The 20,609-nt window shown below is 45.4% G+C and overlaps 3 protein-coding genes across 3 annotated transcripts in view; all 3 read right to left on the bottom strand.

The window, feature by feature from the left end:
* Positions 1-1,420: 1,420 nt before the first annotated feature.
* Positions 1,421-4,905, bottom strand: LOC149330624 (uncharacterized). The gene is made up of 2 exons (XM_089561254.1): positions 4,267-4,905; positions 1,421-2,423 (listed from the first exon to the last, which is right to left on the bottom strand). Exons 1-2 carry the CDS (start codon positions 4,608-4,610, stop codon positions 1,997-1,999), a joined length of 771 nt encoding a protein of 256 aa, XP_089417380.1. The 5' UTR covers positions 4,611-4,905; the 3' UTR covers positions 1,421-1,996.
* A 3,010-nt stretch (positions 4,906-7,915) lies between these two features.
* LOC149330623 (zinc finger autosomal protein-like) lies at positions 7,916-13,772 on the bottom strand. Its single transcript, XM_089561255.1, has 2 exons — positions 13,439-13,772; positions 7,916-9,729 (listed from the first exon to the last, which is right to left on the bottom strand). Exons 1-2 carry the CDS (start codon positions 13,681-13,683, stop codon positions 9,342-9,344), a joined length of 633 nt encoding a protein of 210 aa, XP_089417381.1. The 5' UTR covers positions 13,684-13,772; the 3' UTR covers positions 7,916-9,341.
* The window catches only part of LOC149330622 (cyclin-dependent kinase 1-like), a 28,822-nt gene continuing 21,671 nt past the window's right edge, over positions 13,459-20,609 (bottom strand). The window contains exon 3 of the mRNA XM_089561253.1: positions 13,459-13,598. The gene's annotated coding sequence lies outside the window, so the exon portion shown is untranslated. The remainder of the gene's footprint in view (positions 13,599-20,609) is intronic.

Here is a 20,609-nt window from a genome sequence, read left to right as displayed (position 1 = left end):
GCAGACCAGCTGTGACCCATTTGTCAGTCCTTTGCACATCTAGAAGAGTGCGGTGAGGGGCTAGTTGGTACGACATTATGAGAACAAAAGTAACTGCGCAACAGGACGGGACAAGAGAAAGAGAACCACACGGGACAAACGCAGACTGACAACTGATTTATTCCATCAACTCCTCTTTCCTTCAGCAGCTTCCTTTGTTCTTTCCTTTGTTTTTGTGGTTGGTGCGCATGCGCTTTGCTGCTGAAGGAAAGAGGAGTTGATGGAATAAATCAGTTGTCAGTCTGCGTTTGTCCCGTGTGGTTCTCTTTCTCTTGTCCAGTCCTTTTGCGCAGTTACTTTTGTTCTTTGCACATACTCAGGATGCCTTGAGGATCATGTTTGGGGACACTTTCAGCACTACTTCAGGATGAGCATCAAAAGCTTTTTTTTTTTTTTTTTCAAGGGAGTGCCGTATTCAAAGCTGATGCAAGAGACGCTAACCAGAACAAGCAAAATTATGAGGCAAAACACTGGTTTATCAATGAACCCCCCCTCAATGCCCTCCCACTGAGGCATCAAGGTAACAATGTGCATCCAAAGGTATTTTCATTCTCTAAACCACAGAAAATATGACACATTTGTCTTGTTAACTGCAAAAAAAGAACCTGAAAAGATTGCCTCAAAGTGACCCGGCAAGTAGACAGTTCTTGGAATGCAACATCACGGGTCCTTGGCCGCCAGTATCGTAAGAAAACCTGCATATGGCTATAACAATTGCACTATAAACAATGACAGGACAGGTCCAACAGAATAAAGGTATGGTGCTCACTTGGTGCCTCCTTAGATGATTGGGGGGGAGGGGGGGGGGGGGGGGTAGCCCACCTCACTGTGCACATGCCTATGTCGTCGGCCGATTCTCACAAACCTGCTAGCTTGGCAATGCAAGGAGTGGCAGATGATAGTCCCCTCCCTGCCTTGTCACGCCACTCACGCTAGTAGGTTCGTGAGAACCGGCCGACACGAATGGCTGGAGGGGGCCCTTCATTAGAAAAAGCCACTTTTTTTCTGACTTTCATCACACTATATATACCGTAATTCCAGTTAACTGCAACCACACCACAAGAAAAGGCTACAATGAGCTATGGATGGCTTTGTCTTGCCTTTGAATCACTTGTACATGTTCCTTAGCAGTCTGCACAAGTTCTTTGCAGGAAACTGCGTGAAAATATAAAATCATCTACCACAGAGATATCAGTCTTTAAACCTTGAACTGGACTGAAATCTAATTGACTAAAATCTGTTATATTTGCATGTCAGAACAGCGACCTTTAATGGAACGATTTTCTGCATTTAACCACCCTTTATACTTTCAATGTACACTGAACTACATTGTTCTCGACCACTATATCCAACATAAGCTCTGTACACATTTCTTCAAATTCAAAGGATAATTCACACTTCCATATGGTCCGAGTGTGTTTGTTGAAAGCCCCATTCTGGGTCTTATTACAGTCCATAGACTTCCATCATGACCTAAGGTAACACAAGGGACAATGATGCAAGCAGCATATATCTGACAGGCAAACCACGCTTAAGATATGTTAGATGACATCTCGAGAATTTGCAGAAAAAGCAGGCCATGGCACACTCTGTAATACCCTTCCTATGACATCACCTTCACTCAATGCAAGTTGTTTCAGTAAATGAAAGGAATTTTATTTGCTTGTTCAGTGCTTCTTGCTTGCAACCTTCTTCACGGACTCAAATTTTGCTTCAGTGAAAAACTTCGAAACATGGCCTCTTCATTGAAAGACATCATTTTTAGCCAAGCTCTCCACACTACTGAGCTTCACCGTGGGTCCTGAGCCCCAAGTTTCTGCTTTGGTGATGAAGTTGTATAGTTGCTGGAGATAACTGTAACTTAAGGTTCCTATTCTTTCTCTTTTGTACATAGCGGCCATGTACTTGATGCGCCGCTTTGCACCGAAATACGCAGTGTCTGCTCCTTGCACCTTCATCACTGCATGACGTGCCACATGATGTCTTCACCAGCGGATTTATGCACCAAACGCATATGCCTTCTCAGATTGGTGAGCCTGGCCGTGACTTTGCCGCAGTGAGGGCATTTTGGCAAGTACCGGCGGCCGTGCATCACTCTCTCATGATGCCTGAGGAACCGGCCTTCGCTGAACGTCATGCCACACTGAGAGCAGGCGTGGAGCCACACTTCACCGTCATCCGTGTGCGCTGCATTGTGGTGGCGAGTCAAATGGAACAGGTCGCTGAAGTGCTGGCCACAGACGGTGCACTCGAGTGACCGGTCCCCTTCGTGGATTGCCAGGTGGGCGGTAAGGTGACTTGACTGCTTGAAGCCCTTCCCGCAGTTCTTGCACACGAAGGGTCGCTCTCCAGTGTGCGTCCTCTCGTGCAGGGTTACACGGGTCCTGGGTGTGGGATTGGAAGGAGAAGGGCATTGGACACACTTTTAGAGAACCATGACAGAGCAGAGGACAAGAAAGAAAAACTAAACATGTAAAGACGTATGTCCCATGAATATCCATTAGATATCCATTAATGTTACAGCGAAAGTCAGTGTAAGGGTACAGACCACAAAGCAAAACAGACAGGAGTGCAGACTCTGCTCATAACTGCGTGTCCTGTCACTACAAAGCTTCATCGGTAGAGACCTGTCAAGTCATACATAGGACATTATACATTTGATGTTCATTTGACATACAGGTCCCTCCAATATAAAAAGGAACAAAGTTCTAAAAAACAAAGTGTTTAATTAATGATTACCACATAATTATGTGCGACAGGTACGTTTTTTCCAGTTTTCCAACTAGTTTTACTCTTGGCGTATAATATCCAAAAGCTATTTCTATCTTCAGTAAAGATATAACAAAATTTCTCTTTTCGAACAAATTTATTGTTCCCTTTGAAATTGCACAGACTTGCTTGTGCATTGGGTGTCAGTGCAAGGGTATGGATGGACCAAAAACCAAAACACACAGGAGAGCAGACTCTGGTCATAACAGCGTGTCACTGCAGTGCTTCACTGGGTGGAGCCTTATAGCTTGTCTGATAGATGGCGCCATAACACATGACATACTCAAAGGTAAAGCACTCACACCTCCCTGCTGTGACTCATTGCTGTATTTTGTTTAAAAGCAGTGTAAAAAAGGTGGCACATCAACTAAATGATATGTATACTTGGAAAGGGAACATCTTTGCCTGAAGTCCATCTGGTCGAATTTGTAGCATGGTGGAGACCGGCACCAACCTAGAGTTGAAAACGAAATCCTATCGTTTCGGGATGAGCTTTGTCCCTACTTCAGTGGCGACTAAATGGAAAGCGGATCTTCTTTGTAGTCATGTGACAGAAACCATTCATGTAGGCGGACGACAGAGATCCCAGGCACCTGAACCTGAGCGAGAAAAGGTGCCCAGGGTCTCTGCTGCCCTCGTGTTTGTATTAACTTGGAGTTGCCAACTGGTATGACCAACGATGGAAAGCTGTACTGATGTAAACCCGTAATGGCTGCTCGCAAGAGACCTTGACCTTATACACTGAACACTATGTGAGACACATTGGAGTTATTTTAGTCATACCTGAAACACACTGACTGATTCTGTCAAACGTACTCTGGAAAAATAAATAAACTGGGTGTAACCACCATATATTTAGCCACAGCTGCAGCCACAACCATCAACTATATTGTACCATTGGCGAAGGGTGAAACCAACTGTCCAAAACTAGAGGTTTAAGCAAGGACTCAAAACAACCGAAATCTGTGAGCTTCCTGTGACAAATGGTTTATGGTTTATGGGGTTTAACATCCCAAAGCGACTCAGGCTATGAGGTACGCCGTAGTGCAGGGCTCCGGAAATTTCGACCACCTGGGGTTCTTTAACGAGCACTGACATCGCACAGTACACTGGCCTCTAGAATTTCGCCTCCATCGAAATTTGACTGCCGTGGCTGGGATCGAACGACAAATGGATAAAGGGTATTCTCAGTGCAGTAGTGAAGCAACAACATGCTACTTTGGGGCTTAATTTCATTTACAAAGTGTCATACGACTATTGGTATCACTTTTTCGCCTCATGAAAAAAAAAGTAAAGTAAGAGCTTTACAGGATTGCCCTTCTATCGTGTTGTGGGAGCCTTATAACAACACCCTTTCCCCAACATAGAATCAAAATCCTGAAAGAACTAGTCTCTCTGTGCGGTATACTTCTGTCTCAGCAACTTGAAAACGCGGTGAGCAGTGAAGTATTGGCGTACTTGCTATCACTGGAGAATGGGCAGTAGGTACAGCAGTACTTTCCCGGCCGCCCCTGGGGATGCTCACGCTGTCGGTGCTTGTCCAAGAGGTCCGGCGTGGAGAAAGTCCGGTCACATGTCACACACACGAAGGGAGGGACTAGGAGAGTGCTGTTCACATCTGAGGGCATACAGAACAGACAACGAACGGCTTCTGAGGAGGGAATAATTGGAAGAGCTTTCAGCACAGTGCGCACTTCGGTCATCACAATCACACGTTGACATATGTGGCACAAGTTTTCTGTCACTGCCTGACCCTCCTTTCTCAACAATGTGTTTTTGGCTATGCAAAGTATAAACACCATATACTATATGTACTGATGAGAACAACTCAGTGCCAGTGAAGGGTGGTAACACACCCTTCACATCATCTCGAATTAACCACAGGCAAAATGGCAAATACTGCAACTAAGTCAAGCATTTTTTTCAAATAACTATTACTCAGATATTACACTGTAAAATCCACCTCATAATAAGCTTGTTCACCTTGAAAGGTAACAATTACAATCTGCACTTTGGAACCTTCCAAGGCAAACAAGCTTATAAAGAGGATTTTAGAACATACTAATGTCTGAGTAATAGGTTTGGGTTTATCGGGGTTTAACGTCCCAAAGCGACTCAGGCTATGAGAGACGCCGCAGTGAAGGGCTCTGGAAATTTCGACCACCTGGGGTTCTCTAACGTGCACTGACATCGCACAGTACACGGGCCTCCAGAATTTCGCCTCCATCGAAATTCGACCGCCGTGGCCGGGACCGAGCCCGCGTCTTTTGGGTCAGCAGCCGCACGCCGTAACCACTGAGCCATCGCGGCGGGGCTGAGTAACTGTTACTGGAAAAGATGCAAATGACACGGTTTTAGTATTCCCCATTTTGATTGTGGTTAATTCAACTAAGTCATCCGCATCTTTTCCAATAACTGTTACTCAATCGCATGGTGGCTCAATGGTTATCAATTACCCGGTGCCCTTCTTTACACTGTCCTTCATAGTATGAGTCGCTTTGAGGTGTTAAACCCCCTAAAACCAAAACCTATCATTCAAGTATCATGTTGCTAATTCCTCCTTATAAACTTTTTAGCATTGAAAGGACTCAAGGTGCAAACTGCAAATTACTGAAGCATACACAAGTATGTCTGTAGGCCTTTCATTAAATTACAGGTTATGTTTTCAGACATTTTCTCAGAACTTCTCTGGAAAAAGAAAGTAGTAGCTTCAACTTTGAAAACAAGCATCTGCTGAAGGCGTTTTTTGAGTTTTATTAAGAACAATCACAACTCTATCATCTATCTGTTTCACCTGTGCCATTGTGTGTTTGTTTTCTTCTCGATATTGCAGAACACAGGCTAAGAATCTTCCAAATATTCATGGAATGTCTAATTTTCTAGGCTATGATAGTATGGACAGAGGCATACAGAAGATACAGGGTCAGCAAGGATATTGTATGCACAGGCACAGTGGACGGGTGCAAGTATTCCACACAGAACTGATCACAAAAGCAGGCGAAGACAAAATAAACATAATATAGCCTGTCACAGCAACACAACAATACATAATATACCAAATAAATACAGTAACATCAGTAAAAATACATCTTGGCAGAGTAATACAAATCAAAGTATGTTGTTCATAATAACCCATAACAGAGAAATGAAACATTTGTATTCCGCGATTCAAGCTTCTCACGTCGGATACTAAAACAATGCAGATAAGACAAACGAAGCAGCCAAGGCAAGTTTTTGCAAGACTAGTCATTTCCAGATATAAATAATAAGGAACCTTACAGCCAGGGTGCCTTGATGCTGTTGCCTAGCGTAGGAGCTTCTGCACACTAAACTGAATAAAAATGTGAACCACGCATGGTCATCCTTCATAATACAAACTGCCGCAGCACAGTTAGAGAAACTGGCAATTGTTATAAAACAAGCTAGCATAGATAAAGACAGCATAGAAATGATAAAGACTGCACTGAGAAGTCTCTGGTAGGCAGTCTGTTCAAGCAGCCGTGGTCCCAGTGAAGCGATGCCGATGCCGTCACAATGAGGCTGAAGTGATTGTCTGAAATATCACAAGTAGAACAGCTGCAGTTAGGTGAGTTAGAAAGAGCACACGCTGCATAATTTGAAAATGTTTGCTCCGACTACAAAAATTTCTTACTTAGAACACAGTACGTCACTTGAAACTGGATTACGAAGCACTTAATAACGCATGTCCATTTTAACCTTGCTTAGTGATCAAGTACCAGGGGAAACAAGGTGAAGAACCAAGCCACACTACTTATTGTTATTTTGTTACTTAGCTGTTACATCAAATAATACTAAACAATGCTCACTGGGTAGTAAACATTTCCATGCCAAAAGTGACACTATTCCTGCAAGTAATCAGCTTCAGACGAACAGTTGCCAAAGGTGTTCTACTGTCCTGAGCTTTTCCATGAGCAGCATAGGTACAGCCGGCCAAATCTTTAGCTGGCGTGCGTTATGGCCGCTTTTTCTGCGCTCCTGCTCTTTACGACGAAGCAAACTTTTGGAAATCTCCGTATTAAGCACGGGCTTAGTGAGCCTGTGCTTAGAGTTGATATTTTCGCAAGTTTGCTCCGTCACAAGGGGCAGGAGCACGGAAAACGCGGCCATCGCGCACGCCAGCTAAAGATTTGACCGGCTGTACATGTTCGTTTTGAGTGGGATGCTGGGAATGTATCAGTGTCTCCCAGTCACTAATGTAAAAGAAAGGCTGGCATAGCTCAACGATTTGCGAAGTTTACAAGTATTGTGGTATAATTCTGAGCTCTACATATATACATGCAAGTACTGTCGATTCCCATGCAGCACTCTAGATCATGCACAGTCTTACCAGCATCCTGCAGATGCTCTGTCTTCAAGTCTCCCGGGAATAAGCTGTGTGTGCATGGGAAACAAAGTTTAAAATACTTCAGGTACCATCAAGGCTTATGAACGCCAGCCGAAAGAGGAGACCTTTAGATACAGAATCCAGTGCAGCCACTTACAGACAATTCAGGGACCCCACTCCACCTACGCTCAGTGGATTCACTTCCAGCAAACTTTTGAACCCATGTAGATCACTGTAAAGGTGCTTGCGAGATTCCAGGTTTGGACACCAATTACTACATTCTCCGATGTCACTGGTGCCAATGCTACTGTTGTCCATGCCTGCTGTGATACGCGCATTACAACTTAGCACCACATTTGACCTCAACGAAGAGCATCAACAAAACGCCTACCATCGCTACCATGATATCTTTGGCGAGTGCAAGAGGGAAAGTCTGTGACGATAGTATGCAGTGCATCCTCTGTATGGAAAAACATGAAATGTTGACGCAAAAATTGTAACGAAACTCGGGAAAAAGAAAGCATCAGTGAGTGAAGCACGCCTTTACCACCGCATTCTAGTTCACCATAAGTACACCACAAGTAAAGATTCTCATGAGCTATGGATGGCTTTGATGTTTTGGAACTGCTGAGTACAATTAGTTTCTTTGCATGACTGCAACAATTGTTTAGAGAAAACTACATGAAAATTTAAACTTTAAGCAATCGGAGATATATCAGTCTTGAAAGCATAAAGCTAATTGTAAATGAATCGACTATTTTTGGAAGTAAAATGTGACCTTTGAGCACGCAGTCCTCAGAATATCGGAACCTTTATGCTCCCTTAATGTGTGCTCAACAAGCATTTTTTCAGTCACTCTAGCTGGCATTATATCTGGACATGTTCTCTTTAAATTGAAAGGAAAATACACACTTTCATGCTCCAAGCACGATTCCTGGAACCCTTACTACACGTGGTCTAAGTATGGTCTCTAATAATCCATCATACACTGGCATAATGCAAGGCCCCATAGTTGACATATACTGACAGGCAAACTGTGCTTCAGGTATGTCAGGTGGCAACCGAGAATTCACAGCAAAGCAAACTAGTGCCAGACATTGTAATACGTAGGTAGGTAGTAAACTTGAATGACCAAAATTGTGGTAATGCTTCTTGAGGCTTGTGGGCATTGTAATATGTAACCTTCCTTAAAGTCACACTGACTCAACACAGGTTGTTCCAGTAAACGCAAGCAGTTTTATTTGCTCTTTCAGTGCTTAAGTCTTGCTTGCAACCTTCTTCACAGACATATTTCTGATCAAGAGAAGAGTATCCAAATAATCTCTTTACTGAAGAAGGACATGTTTTCTTGTCAACCTCCCAAAGCCACTAAACTTCATCATGCATGTTGGGCCTTGCATTCCAACTGTTGTGTTGTTGAAGAAGTTCTGTAGCTGCTGAAGATAACTGCAGGCTTTGGTTCCCGTTTTTTGTTTCTTTCATGTGTAGTTATCCTGAAAATGATGCATCTATACTCCGTTTCATACATAGCAGTCAACGCAGCCAAAGCTAGCGGGCCTGTTGGCGCAGGCTAAGTCCGCGCGCAAAAAGTAGTTCGCCATACAACCAAAGCGAACACAAACATATTTCGTAACGACAAATATTAAGTGCCGTGACTTGCATCTCCTGGACTTCGTTTTACCTCTTGCCACATTTTCGTTCTGCGACTTGTCGAGATTTCGAGAAGCAAAAAGTACACGTGGCGGTATGATACGCGCTTGGTAGGGCGAATCGTTTCTACTAATCCGCGCCCAAAAAGTAGTTCGCACTCCATGAAAATTATGGCCAGAGAGCCCGAACACTGAGCGCCTCACAGCTTCGACCGTGATTTTCAATGCTACAACATCGTGTTATACCGCGCTTTGTATTCGTCCAAGCAATGACCGGAGTTTCAAGAAGAACGAATGATTCGTGGCGGAGTAATATAATTTCGCGGACGCACTACTTCAGCAACCTCCACAGCGTTGCCTGCTATGTATGAAACGGAGAATAGCCTCCTATCAGACGTGTGTCACCTTCCTTGCGCCTTCATCATTGATGTCCAGCACATTGTCTTTTCCGACGCATCCGTGAAGCTTGTGCATACGTCTTCTCAGTTCAGACAGCGTGGTTGAGCTTTCACCACAGTGTGGGGGCCGTATAGCGAGTTCTACTTGCTGTGCATCATTGTCGAGTGACGCCAGAGGTGGGTGATCTCTTTGAACCCCATGCCGCACTGAGAGCAGACGTGTGGCCACACTCCCGTGTGTTTCAGCAGGTGCTGTTTGAGGTCAGACGGTTGGCAGAACCCCCTCTTGCAGTGGGGGCACACATTTGAGGCTTCACTCTCGCCCGAGTGAATCAGTTTGCGGTGACGCAGCATGTTGGACGACTCGGCGAAACGCCGGCCACAGTCTTTGCACTCGTAAGGCTTGTCGCCCGTATGGACCAACAGGTGGCGTGTGAGGGAATACGATTGTTTGAAGCCTTTCTTGCAGGTCTTGCACACAAACGGCCGCTCGCCAGTGTGCGTCCTCTCGTGCAAGGTCACGTGGGTCCTGGGTGCAGGGATGAAAGAAGGAGGAGGACAGTGGGTATACTTTGCAAGTAGTAGCATTAACGGTGCTGTGAAGCAAAAAAAAAAAAAAGCAGGTATCTAAATCATTATGGGGGTACTGTGCAAACAAGGCGAAGGACGAAACAAGAAGACCACACAGACGAGCGCTGACTTGAAACTTAATTTTTTATTGAAAGGAGCAAACATATATACACGATAATCACGATTTTGATGGACCAATGCTCTTTGCTTTGTATTTCCACGTGATTATTGTGTATATATGTTTGCTCCTTTCAATAAAAAATTCAGTTTCGAGTCAGCGCTCGTCTGAGTAGTCTTCTTGCTTCGTCCTTCGCCTTGTTTGCGCTGTACCCCCCCCATGATGAATTATTACAAACTCGCGCCCAGGTATCCATCCTTCTTCAGATAGATAAAGACACACTTCCGAAGTAGTATATCCATATGACATTCGTTAAAGGAACATTGAATGTCGTTTATGCAAGTGCGTAGACCACAGAGAAATACAGACAGGAGACCCGACTCTGCTGATAAAAGCACCCAACTATATAGCGCTTCATCAACTTCATATGGTGCAGTGTCACAGTGTGTCTGATAGATCCAGTCACACGGTAATCAAAAATAGAACGCTGGAGCGTTCTTGGGTGATCCTCGTCGCTGTATTTTGTTTAGCAGCAACGTCTACAGGAGGCACATTGACCAAACAAATCATGATGATGGATTTTTATGAAGCAAGATCACCTTTTGGATACCCAGGCTGTTCAGCCAAACATCAGGCCAGGGGATTACCCAACAGCATTGGGGATCGAACCCGCACCTTCCGCATGCGAGGTGGACGCTCAGACCACTAAATCACCGCTGCTGTGACCAAACAAATGTACACTTCAGCTAGGAGACATCGACCTGGTGTCCACTCGTTGTGGAGAGACTAGCCACCACATCATTATCATCATCATTGTTTGCAAGGAGGCAGACAAGAGGATGTGCACAAGTGCACATAGACAAAAGGAAAGGCGCGGAAGGGGAAGAGCACAGAGAAATGCTAAGCGTGTGATGTCACCATTATCAGTGCATATTAGATGCGACGCAGAGCACTTGAGTCAACGCTCTCGTCTGTGCAAGTTGCACGCCACATTCTCGGCTTTCAAAGAGCTGTGAGCTGCCATGCGGCAATATGGGCAAGAAGTTTCGCTCGTTCTACATCCCAGACTCCTGCCCAATCGATGTGGCATGATGAAAGTTCTCTTAACTGTCCTCATCAGGTGATGCTTTTGCATACAGCTAGTATGCTGGAAAACCATTACACACATGTGGGACACGAGATCGTAAAAGCACACACTAATGTCGAGGAACAGTGAACCACACATTCCAGTGCTCCCAGAAATGGCACAGATCAGTTTCTGCATACTCAATAAAAAGTGTTCGAAAGAAAAAATATGTTCACAAGTGCTTCTACACAGCACCTGCTGTCCAGAAGGACATGGGCTGAGTCACAACAGCTGCTTACCGCCCTAGTGTGCCTGTTCACTTGGGCACCAAAGTATCGCGGTTACCATGTCAATGCTGTGCTAGATCTAGCGATAGTGTTGTAGTGTTGCAGCTGCTATCTGTCGGTGTAATAAAGACTCTTGATCATCGTCTAAACCCAACACACTAAATTTCGTAGGGGTCACTGTCATTCGTCATTCCTTTTCAAATTCCTTCTGTGCAAAGAAGGTAGCAGGCCCAGGCTGGCTCTTGGAAGCCATGGCCGTATGAAGGCGTCGAACAGCAGTGAGAACATCACCGCGGGGACAGCCTTTTGCCGAATTGTTTGTGTTAAGCAACAGCTTAGACGATGTAACTTTTAAAAATCTGCAACTAGAAGTGGAAAATCGGGTGGCCACTCTCCGTGACCAGACTTTGCCATTGCTTTCACAAACGGCTCTCTTCGCTCCTCGTGGCTGACTCTGGCAATGGGGGCTGAAAGGAAGTATTTAAAACGTAATGTTCTTTAACTGCTGCCCGAATTTCTGCTAGTTTGTGTCCTGGTTCCTTCCTTCTTCGCTTGAAGCTAGCCCTTGACATTTGCATCAAATTTTTAGAGCTTATTGGCATGCTCTTTACAACTTTTGCGAGTGATCCTGTATTGAAAGATATCAGTTTGTGTCTCAGAGGAATGTTCTAGTCCATGCTCAAGCAAAGGAATTCTGTGGGCATATGAATTACTTCGAACATTTCCCTCACTTACAGGAACGAGACCCACTAGTGTGTTTTCTCTTCATCCATAGCAGAGTTCTTGCCATGGTCAGAACTGCGAGAAAAGAGGATGATGTAGCTCCGAGCCATGCTTGTGTCTTTACAGGGTCTGAAAGTTAGCACATTTTCTGGGAGAAATGTACTGCCTGTGAAATATTCCCAAATTGCAACTTAAGGGGGGACACTGGTCTTGAAAAGAATATTTTTTTAATTTAGTCATAGTTATGAAATTTTCAGGGCACATGTATTTTTGTGCGCTGATTCCAGATATGTCATTTAATTTCATGTAAAACAATTCCTTGAGCACTTATGCACTTTTTATGCAAGTATTTTGCGGAGAGTTTTGAAGAAAACTTGCTGCAGGAAATTTTCTGAAATGTATGCCATTGGGTTCTCTTGACACCAAGAAATACAATAAGGGTAAAATTATCATCCTGTCTCGCATAGAACTTTAATAATAGGGTACTGAAGCTGCCACTTCAGAAACAGGAATACACACTTTCCTTCTCATTTCTGAAGCGACAACTTCAAAACTCTATAACTGAAGTTCTATGATAGGCAGGAAGACAATTTCACCCTTATTGTATTCCTTGGTGTCAAGAGAACCCAATGGCATACATTTCAGCGAGTTTCCCGCAGCAAATTTTCTTCAAAACTCTCCGCAAAATACTAGCATAAAAAGTGCATAAGTGCTCAAGGAATTGTTTTACATGAAATTAAATGACATATTTAGAATCAGCACACAAAAATACATATTCCCTGAAGATTTCATAACGGTGACTTCATTAATAAAAATTTTTTTTTCAAGACCTGAATTCGCAAATATTGCTCTCGTGAAAGATAACCTGTTTACTGGCACCTTTAACGACAGCTTCAACTGCCAACTACATCATACCATTAATTAGTGTGGTGTGAAATGCACAGCGAATGCCCAAAACAAGTGGTCACCGTAGGTAAGGATTGAGAGAAACCAAAATTCTGTGGGCGGCACTGACATGTCACTTTGGGGGGCTCAATTTAACACACAATGTCTCGTAGAACCATCACTATCACTTCTTCACCCCCCGGGAAGAAATAAACGTAGAACTGCATTTTCGATCATTACGTTGTAACTGCTTCATAACAACAACGCCCCCCACCGAGTAGAATAAAATTCTTGAAAAACCTATTGTTATGTTTAGGTGACATAACAGTAGTTTAATTCCCATTGGTTACAAGTGACCGGCGTCTAACCGTGCATACACCATCGTCCTTTCTCCACAAACACACACATGACAGTTCGCTCTAAGGCGGTGGCTCCACCTATCGTACTGCACACAACATACACAGTACTGTCTGGGGCGGTGGCGCCATCTAGTGCAACACACACAAAATACACAGAGCCTATTTTACTGGGGGGGGATTAATGTCTTGGAAACGAGTAAACATGGTGAGCAGTAAAACCCTGTCCTTACTTGCTGTCGCTGGAGTACGGGCAGTAGGTACAGCAGTACTTTCCCTGAGGTCCCAGGGGATGCTCGCGTTGGCGGTGGTTGTCCAGGAGGGCTTGTGTGGAGAACGCACTGTTGCATGTCTGGCAGCGGAAGATCAGGACCAGCACACCACTGTCCACCTCTGCGGAGAAACGGGATAGAGGACAAAACGTAAAGCATAGTTTTGCAAAGGTCCCAAAAACCAAATAAGCTTTCGTGGAGCCCATTGGAGCCTAGCTATACACACTTCTACCGAGTTCACAACTTACTAGCATACCCATAGGCATGCAGAGGCCTCTACCTAAGGAGGGGGGGGCAATGCTCACGGTAGCGCTTGTTCATGTCCCCCCCTCCCCCTCTGCACACGCCTATGAGCATTACCTGCATTGTAGTGCTTGAATATCCACCATCAGTCTCACACCCTTGCAGTTCTACCCTAATACACCCGTGCGAAAGTTGAGCAAAGTATTACCACTCACTTCTTATTCAGTTAAAGCTATGCATTAATGGCGATTCTGAACGTTTCTACAAATTTTAGGTAAATATAACACTAGGTCGTTAAAGCCTCCTTATAATCTTGTTCACCACAAACAATTGAAACATGTACAATTATGCGAGTAGGCCTTTCATTAAATAACACGTTCTTTCTCCAAACATTTTCTCAGAACTATTTTGAATAAAGAAGTAGTGGCTTCAAATGTAGGGACATGGATATTTAGAAAGTGTTTTCCGAGTTCTATTATGACTGTATTAACACCGCGTTTAAGAAAAGCCACAGGTTAATTTTTATCGTCTATTTCATGCGTGTCAATGTACGTTTTCTTCGTTTCTTTTCCTTCCGAAAATGCAGGCTGAGAATCTTTCACACATTCATGGAATGATTAGTCTTCTAGGCTATGTTAGTATGAACAGAGATATGGATTCAACATGGATGTTGCATAGAATATGCACAGGCAATGTGGATAGGCACAAGGATTGCACACTGCACTGATCAGAGAAACAGGCAAACACAAAACAAAGAGTAATATAAACTGCCACAGCAATGTGATAATGCATAACCTGCGACAGAAATACAGTAACACGAGTAAAAGTATAGATTGTCACAGTAATACAAATGAAACAACATATAATGTTGTTCATAACTTACAAAAGAAAAATGACACACTTGTATACTGCAGTTCAAGCTTTGTATGTGAAAAATTAAGACAATTCATTCAAGGCAAAAAGGCAGACAAGGTAAGTTTTTACAAGACCGTTCATTTCCAGATACAAATAATAAGGAACCTTACAACTAGGGTGGCTTGATGTTGTTGCCGAGCATAGGAGCTTCTGCACACTAAACTGAATAAAGATGTGAACTGTGCAAAGTCATCCCTCCTATTACAAACTGCTGAAGCAAAGTTAAAGAAACATGCTAACACAGAAACTGTTAACATAGAAACATAGAAAAAAGAAACATGCTAGCATAGATAAAGACAGCATAGAAATGATAAAGATTGGAGTGAAAAGACTCTGGTAGGCAGTTCGCACAAGCAGCCGGGGTCCCAGTGGAGGGATGCTGAGGCAGTCACAATGAGACTGAAGTGGTCGTCTGAAATATCACAAGCACAGCTGTAGTTAGGCGAGTTACAAACAGTACACGCTGCATAATTTGAAAGATGTTTTCTCCAACTACAGAAACTTCTCACCAAGGACACCGTCAGTTGAAATTGAGTTATGGAGCACTTCACATGTCCATTTTAACCTTGCTTAGTGATAAAGTACAAGAGAAACAAGGTGATGAGCCAGGTCATACAAATTAACGTTCATTTGGAAGTAAAGAAACATTTCACATTGAAAAAAGTAGGGCCAATTCCTGCAAGTAATCAGTTTCAGATGATTAGTCACCACAGGTGTTTTTGGGTCTCGAGCTTTTCCATGAGCAGCACAGGTAGTACACGTTTGCTTTGAACAGGATGCTGGGAATGCATCGATGTCTTCCAATCACCAATGTATAAGAAAGGCTGATGTAGCTCACTGACTCACAAAATTTGACCGATGACACTGACATTTGACACTGACAACACTGACATTTGACACTGATGTCAATGAAATTTGACAGTGACCGACGTCATTGGTGCCAATGCTTTTGTTGGCCATGCCTGCTCTGACATGCACAGCATGCACATAATAAATGACAGTACATTTTTACAGCTCCACACAGTTTTCGACATGATCCGCAGAACAAAGTTTTGGCAGGTCGCAAACATATGCCATATGCTGTCCTATGGAACAAACTAAATCAAACAGCATCTCGGAACCACTGCATATATGTGGGAAGAAAATTACCCCCTGATACAAGCGAACACACACGCTTGTTTGCAAGTGCCACTTTTGATGGTGTGTAATTGAAGCTGCGGGACACACTTGCACAAAAACTAAAACCGAAGTGCCCAGTCACAGTGAGTGAAGTTACAAATGACTAGCCAAGAGGATCACTTTCCTTCAAAGTGAGAATGGGCGTTAAACGACTATAGTCAGGTACGACACACTGAAGCTCTGCTCACAGACACAGTAGCTTCTCGTTGAAACTTAATTCTCTCATTAACTAAATACATTACGAACATTATTACAAGAAAGAGAATTATAAGCTGCAGAATTTTGATACTTGGCTGGGTTAATACAGTGAGACATTACAAAGCTGATTTCATTGACTTGCGATTGACAAGTGGAGTAATACAGGACGCCGCGCTTTGTGGCCCAGCCTCCAAGCGCTGTTTTTTTTTTCTTCCTTTTTTACTGTCGTATCCTACTATAAACGTCCCTCAACTGAGGAAAAGTTTTAACAAGCTCCAGGTGCTGTAGTATAAGCAGTCTTTTGATAAAAGGAACGGCGCAGTAGCGGTCTCACTTTCGGTGGACACCCTAAACCATAGAGCCCTAAACCACTGCGCCGTGAGGGACGGCACAAAAAGGAGAGAGGGAGAGGTTCTTTCATGTGCAGCATGATCTGCACTGCACAGCACACACGGGCACCCTCTGTATTTCGCCTTCATCGAAACGCAGTCACGGCGGCGGGTACGGCTCCGAGAACCTAGCCACTTTCACTTTCTTTTTTTTCAGCGCAAGCACTTGTCGCCACTAGCACGAAATGCGACACCAAGTTCAACAAAAGTTGTCGCTGGGCTGGTTGGTGAATAGTATAGGCCGTTAAACATTTTAGCGCAAATAAATGCGACACACAAAACAGTGAAGACTGGACGCGACAGGCAGTACAGCGGGCAAGCTGCAAGTTCAGCCGTGTTCGGTGGAGTGCTGCCGTACTGCTGTAGTCGCATGGACACGGCCGATTACGTTCTCCGAAATGTCACAAGTAAAGCTGCAGTTAGGCTAGTGCCATACAGCGGTTTTAAACGCCCACAAACATTTCTAGCGACTTCCGCATCACGAACACGGATCACGGCACGGGAATTTACGTTCCCCGCTTTGTCCCAGGTTGCCAAGGTTTCTCCCTTGGTTTCTCCAAACGAAATATGAGAAAAAGCTGTCCTTCTTTTTAAAACGTAATGTGTTTACAGTGGGCTGCTGCAATTTGCGCTTGCAAAAATTTTCGTTTTCGTATGGCCGCTCAGTTTTTTACTTGTGTTGTCGTCTCTCTTGCGCGCGAAATACGATTCCTGGAGTGCGCGGTCCTTGTTGGTGTGCAGGAGTTTTTGAATGCGGCAGCGCGACGCATCGAATTTTTGCACCAGGCTCGAGTCAACGTCTCTTTGCTTAGATTGTTGCGGTCAGTTTCGACGTATTCCTTGCTTTAATCATAGCATAAATGTCTTGGATGTTCTCGAGAGCAAAAACAGTCCATGCCACTCGAGCTTCGACAAAGTTGCATCGCAGCGCCATGTCTGCTTTTCAAGGCCTCGTTCTCTCTTTCTTCTTTCACTCCAACCTCCTCCCTTCCCTTACGGCGCGGTTCAGGTGTCCACCGAGATATGTGAGACAGATAATGCGCGATTTCCTTTCCTCAAAAAACCAACAAATTTTTACAGTAACGTCCTGCGCAAGCGCCAGGCCTGCAAAATTGCAGGAAAATTTCCGAAACTAAAAGTCCTCGTTCACAGACCGCGCTTTCACTTCCTGCTGTGCTAACAGAAGCGTTCAGCGCGAGGGAAGATGAGTCAGTCGCCCTCCATTGTATTCTTTTTACAAAAAGGTGAAGGGGATGCCCTTTATATGTGTGAACCTGATCCAACCGGTTGCCACCAGCTTTCAAAATAGAGTGTAGTTGTCAAAAGGGTACATGCATTCTCTTGCACCCACGGTGCTTGCACCATTGTACCTCAGTCTCTACAAACATTATGTTATAGCGGGACAATCTTTAGGGCCAAGCAACCCTGAGCTACCATGTGTCACGTGTTGGCGGCTTTCCCGCGAGTCTGTACCCTGCCACCAGCAATAAAGGACGTAACATATAATTGGCGACGAGGTAAAAATGGCAACTGCGCTGGGCACGATTGGGGAATTCGTTCCAACAGAGGCGACGTCTTGGCCCTTGTATTTGGAGCGCCTCGAATTTTTCTTTCAAGCAAACGACATCGACGGTAACGAGAAGAAGCGAGCAACGCTCTGCAGCGTTTGCGGCCCAGCAACGTATGCCATCGTTCGCTCCCTTTGTTCTCCGGATGCGCCGTCGGCCGTGGCCTACGATGAGATCGTCAGGCGTCTCTCAAACCACTTCTCGCCGCGACCGTCGGTGACAGTACAGCGTTTCAAGTTTGGCACACGTCAACAGCAGCCCGGTGAGTCAATTGCCGACTACATCGCAGAATTGCGACGTCTCTCGGAACACTGCGATTTCGGTGCGTCGCTCGATGACATGTTGCGCGACCGGCTAGTGTGCGGGGTGCGAAGCGAGACCCTTCAGCGTCGGTTGCTGGCGGAGCCGGAGCTTACGTTTGCTACAGCTCGGGAGAAAGCCATTGCAATGGAATCTGCGCAGCGACAGACCGAGCAAATTCGCGGCAGTGCCGCATCGTGTGAAGTTGGCAGCGTGAGCGGGCAGCGTTTCGACCCGTGTGTTGCGAAGGTCTCTGCGCCAGTGACAGCCAAGGAGGGTACCCATAAGCAGGCTGGTTCGCCTGGAAGCACAAGCGTATGTTTCCGCTGCAAGGGTGCGCATTCGCCAAGCAGTTGCCCATTCATGAATATGCAGTGCCACTTCTGCAAGCAACGAGGGCACATAGTGAGAGCATGCAGGAGGAAGGCGGCAGCTCGCGCTTCGGCTGAACCCAACTCTCAGAACAAAAAACGGGCCGGTGGAGGCCGTCACAGGAATGCTGCGTCGGACGTTTACGACGTGTTCGTGCTGTCTGGTGAAGAGCCAGCCGTGAGAGTGGAAGTGCGCGTCAACGGAAGTCCCCTAGAGATGGAGGTGGACTCTGGTGCAGTGTGTTCAGTCATCAACGACCGGACTATGCAGAAGCTGCGAATATCGAAAAGGGCGTTGCGCCCAAGTACTCTTCATCTCCGAGCTTACAATAACAAGGAACTACGAGTGTTGGGTGAACTGACCGTGAAGGTGGAATTCAAGGGGCAGGAACATCGCCTGCGATTGGTGGTGGTTAAGGGTGCTAGTATCGGACTTCTCGGTCGGGACTGGTTCAAGTCTTTGGGAATAAGTCTGAGTGGTGTTCACAGTGTGTACGAGCCGAGTCGAACTGGCAGTAGGGGAACAACAGCCTTGCTCAAGAAGTATTCTTCAGTCTTTGAGCCTGGACTTGGGACAAGTAAAGGGCCTCCTGTACGCATAGAGGTGAACCCGGCAGCTCCGCCGCGATTTCTGAAGCCACGACAAGTACCGTTTGCATTGAGACCGAAGGTGGACGAAGCACTGGACAAGTTGGTGAGCCAAGGCATTTTCCAGCCTGTGCGGCACTCGAAGTGGGCAACACCTGTCGTTCCAGTTGTCAAAAAAGATGGATCGATAAGGATCTGTGGGGACTACAAGAGCACAGTCAATCGTGTAGTGCAGTGGGAGACGTATCCCCTGCCGACACCGGAGCAGCTGTTTGCCAGGCTGGCAGGTTGCTCGAAGTTTTCAAGGCTAGACCTCGGACAGGCGTATCAACAGAAGACTGTTGATGAAGAAACAGCTGACTTGTTGACGGTTACAACACATCGGGGACTGTTCCGCGTAACCCGTCTTCAATTTGGCGTGGCAGTGGCAGTGGCTATCTTTCAGAGGTACATGGAAGAACTGTTGCATGGAATTGATGGTGTTCTTGTGTTCTTGGATGACATCTTGATCGGTGGAAAGGATGAGGTGCAGCACAATGCTCGTTTACAAGAAGTGCTCAAAAGAATTCATGAAGACGGTCTGCGACTAAAGTTTGACAAAGGTCAATTTGGTGTTGAGGAAGTGTGTTACTTGGGATTCCGTGTGAACTCTGCAGGTGTGCAGCCGACAGAAGACAAGGTGCGTGCTATTCACAAGGCCCCAGAGCCGACATGCAAAAAGGAACTTCAAGCCTTTTTAGGAGCTCTGAACTTTTACAACAAGTTTCTTAAAGGAGCAGCTCATGCCTTGGAGCCACTGTACCGGCTGTTGGACAAGGGTCGCGAGTGGCGTTGGATGGAAGCTGAGGCGGAAGCATTTCGCCAGGCGAAAGATCTGCTGCAGTCATCACATGTTCTGGTGCACTATGATGTCAACAAACCCCTAGTGCTGGCCTGTGACGCATCCCCGTACGGACTGGGTGCTGTGTTGAGTCATGTGTGCGAAGATGGCAGCGAGAGACCGGTTGCATATGCGTCGAGAACTATGAGTGCGGCAGAACGGAATTATGCCCAGACAGACCGAGAAGCGCTCGCCATCGGCTTTGGCATAAAGAAGTATCATCAGTTTCTATATGGGAGACATTTCAAAATTGTGACAGACCACAAACCCCTCTTAGGACTGTTGCACCATGCCAAGCCCATTCCCCAGGTGCTATCACCACGGATGCTGCGTTGGACCCTCATGTTATCGGCTTATGACTATGAAATTGAGTATCGACCAGCGGAGAAGCTTTCCAATGCTGATGCATTCAGTCGTTTACCACTGAGAGCCAGTAGGGCAGAGGAAGAGGAGCAGCGTCTTTGGGAAGTAGGGATGCTGGAAATGGCGCCGGAAGTAGCA

The sequence above is a fragment of the Amblyomma mixtum genome, chromosome 9, assembly GCF_055824585.1.
Source record: "Amblyomma mixtum isolate Tamu chromosome 9, ASM5582458v1, whole genome shotgun sequence".
NCBI classification, from domain to species: Eukaryota; Metazoa; Arthropoda; class Arachnida; order Ixodida; family Ixodidae; genus Amblyomma; species Amblyomma mixtum.
This window is presented reverse-complemented; position numbering and strand designations above follow the sequence as displayed.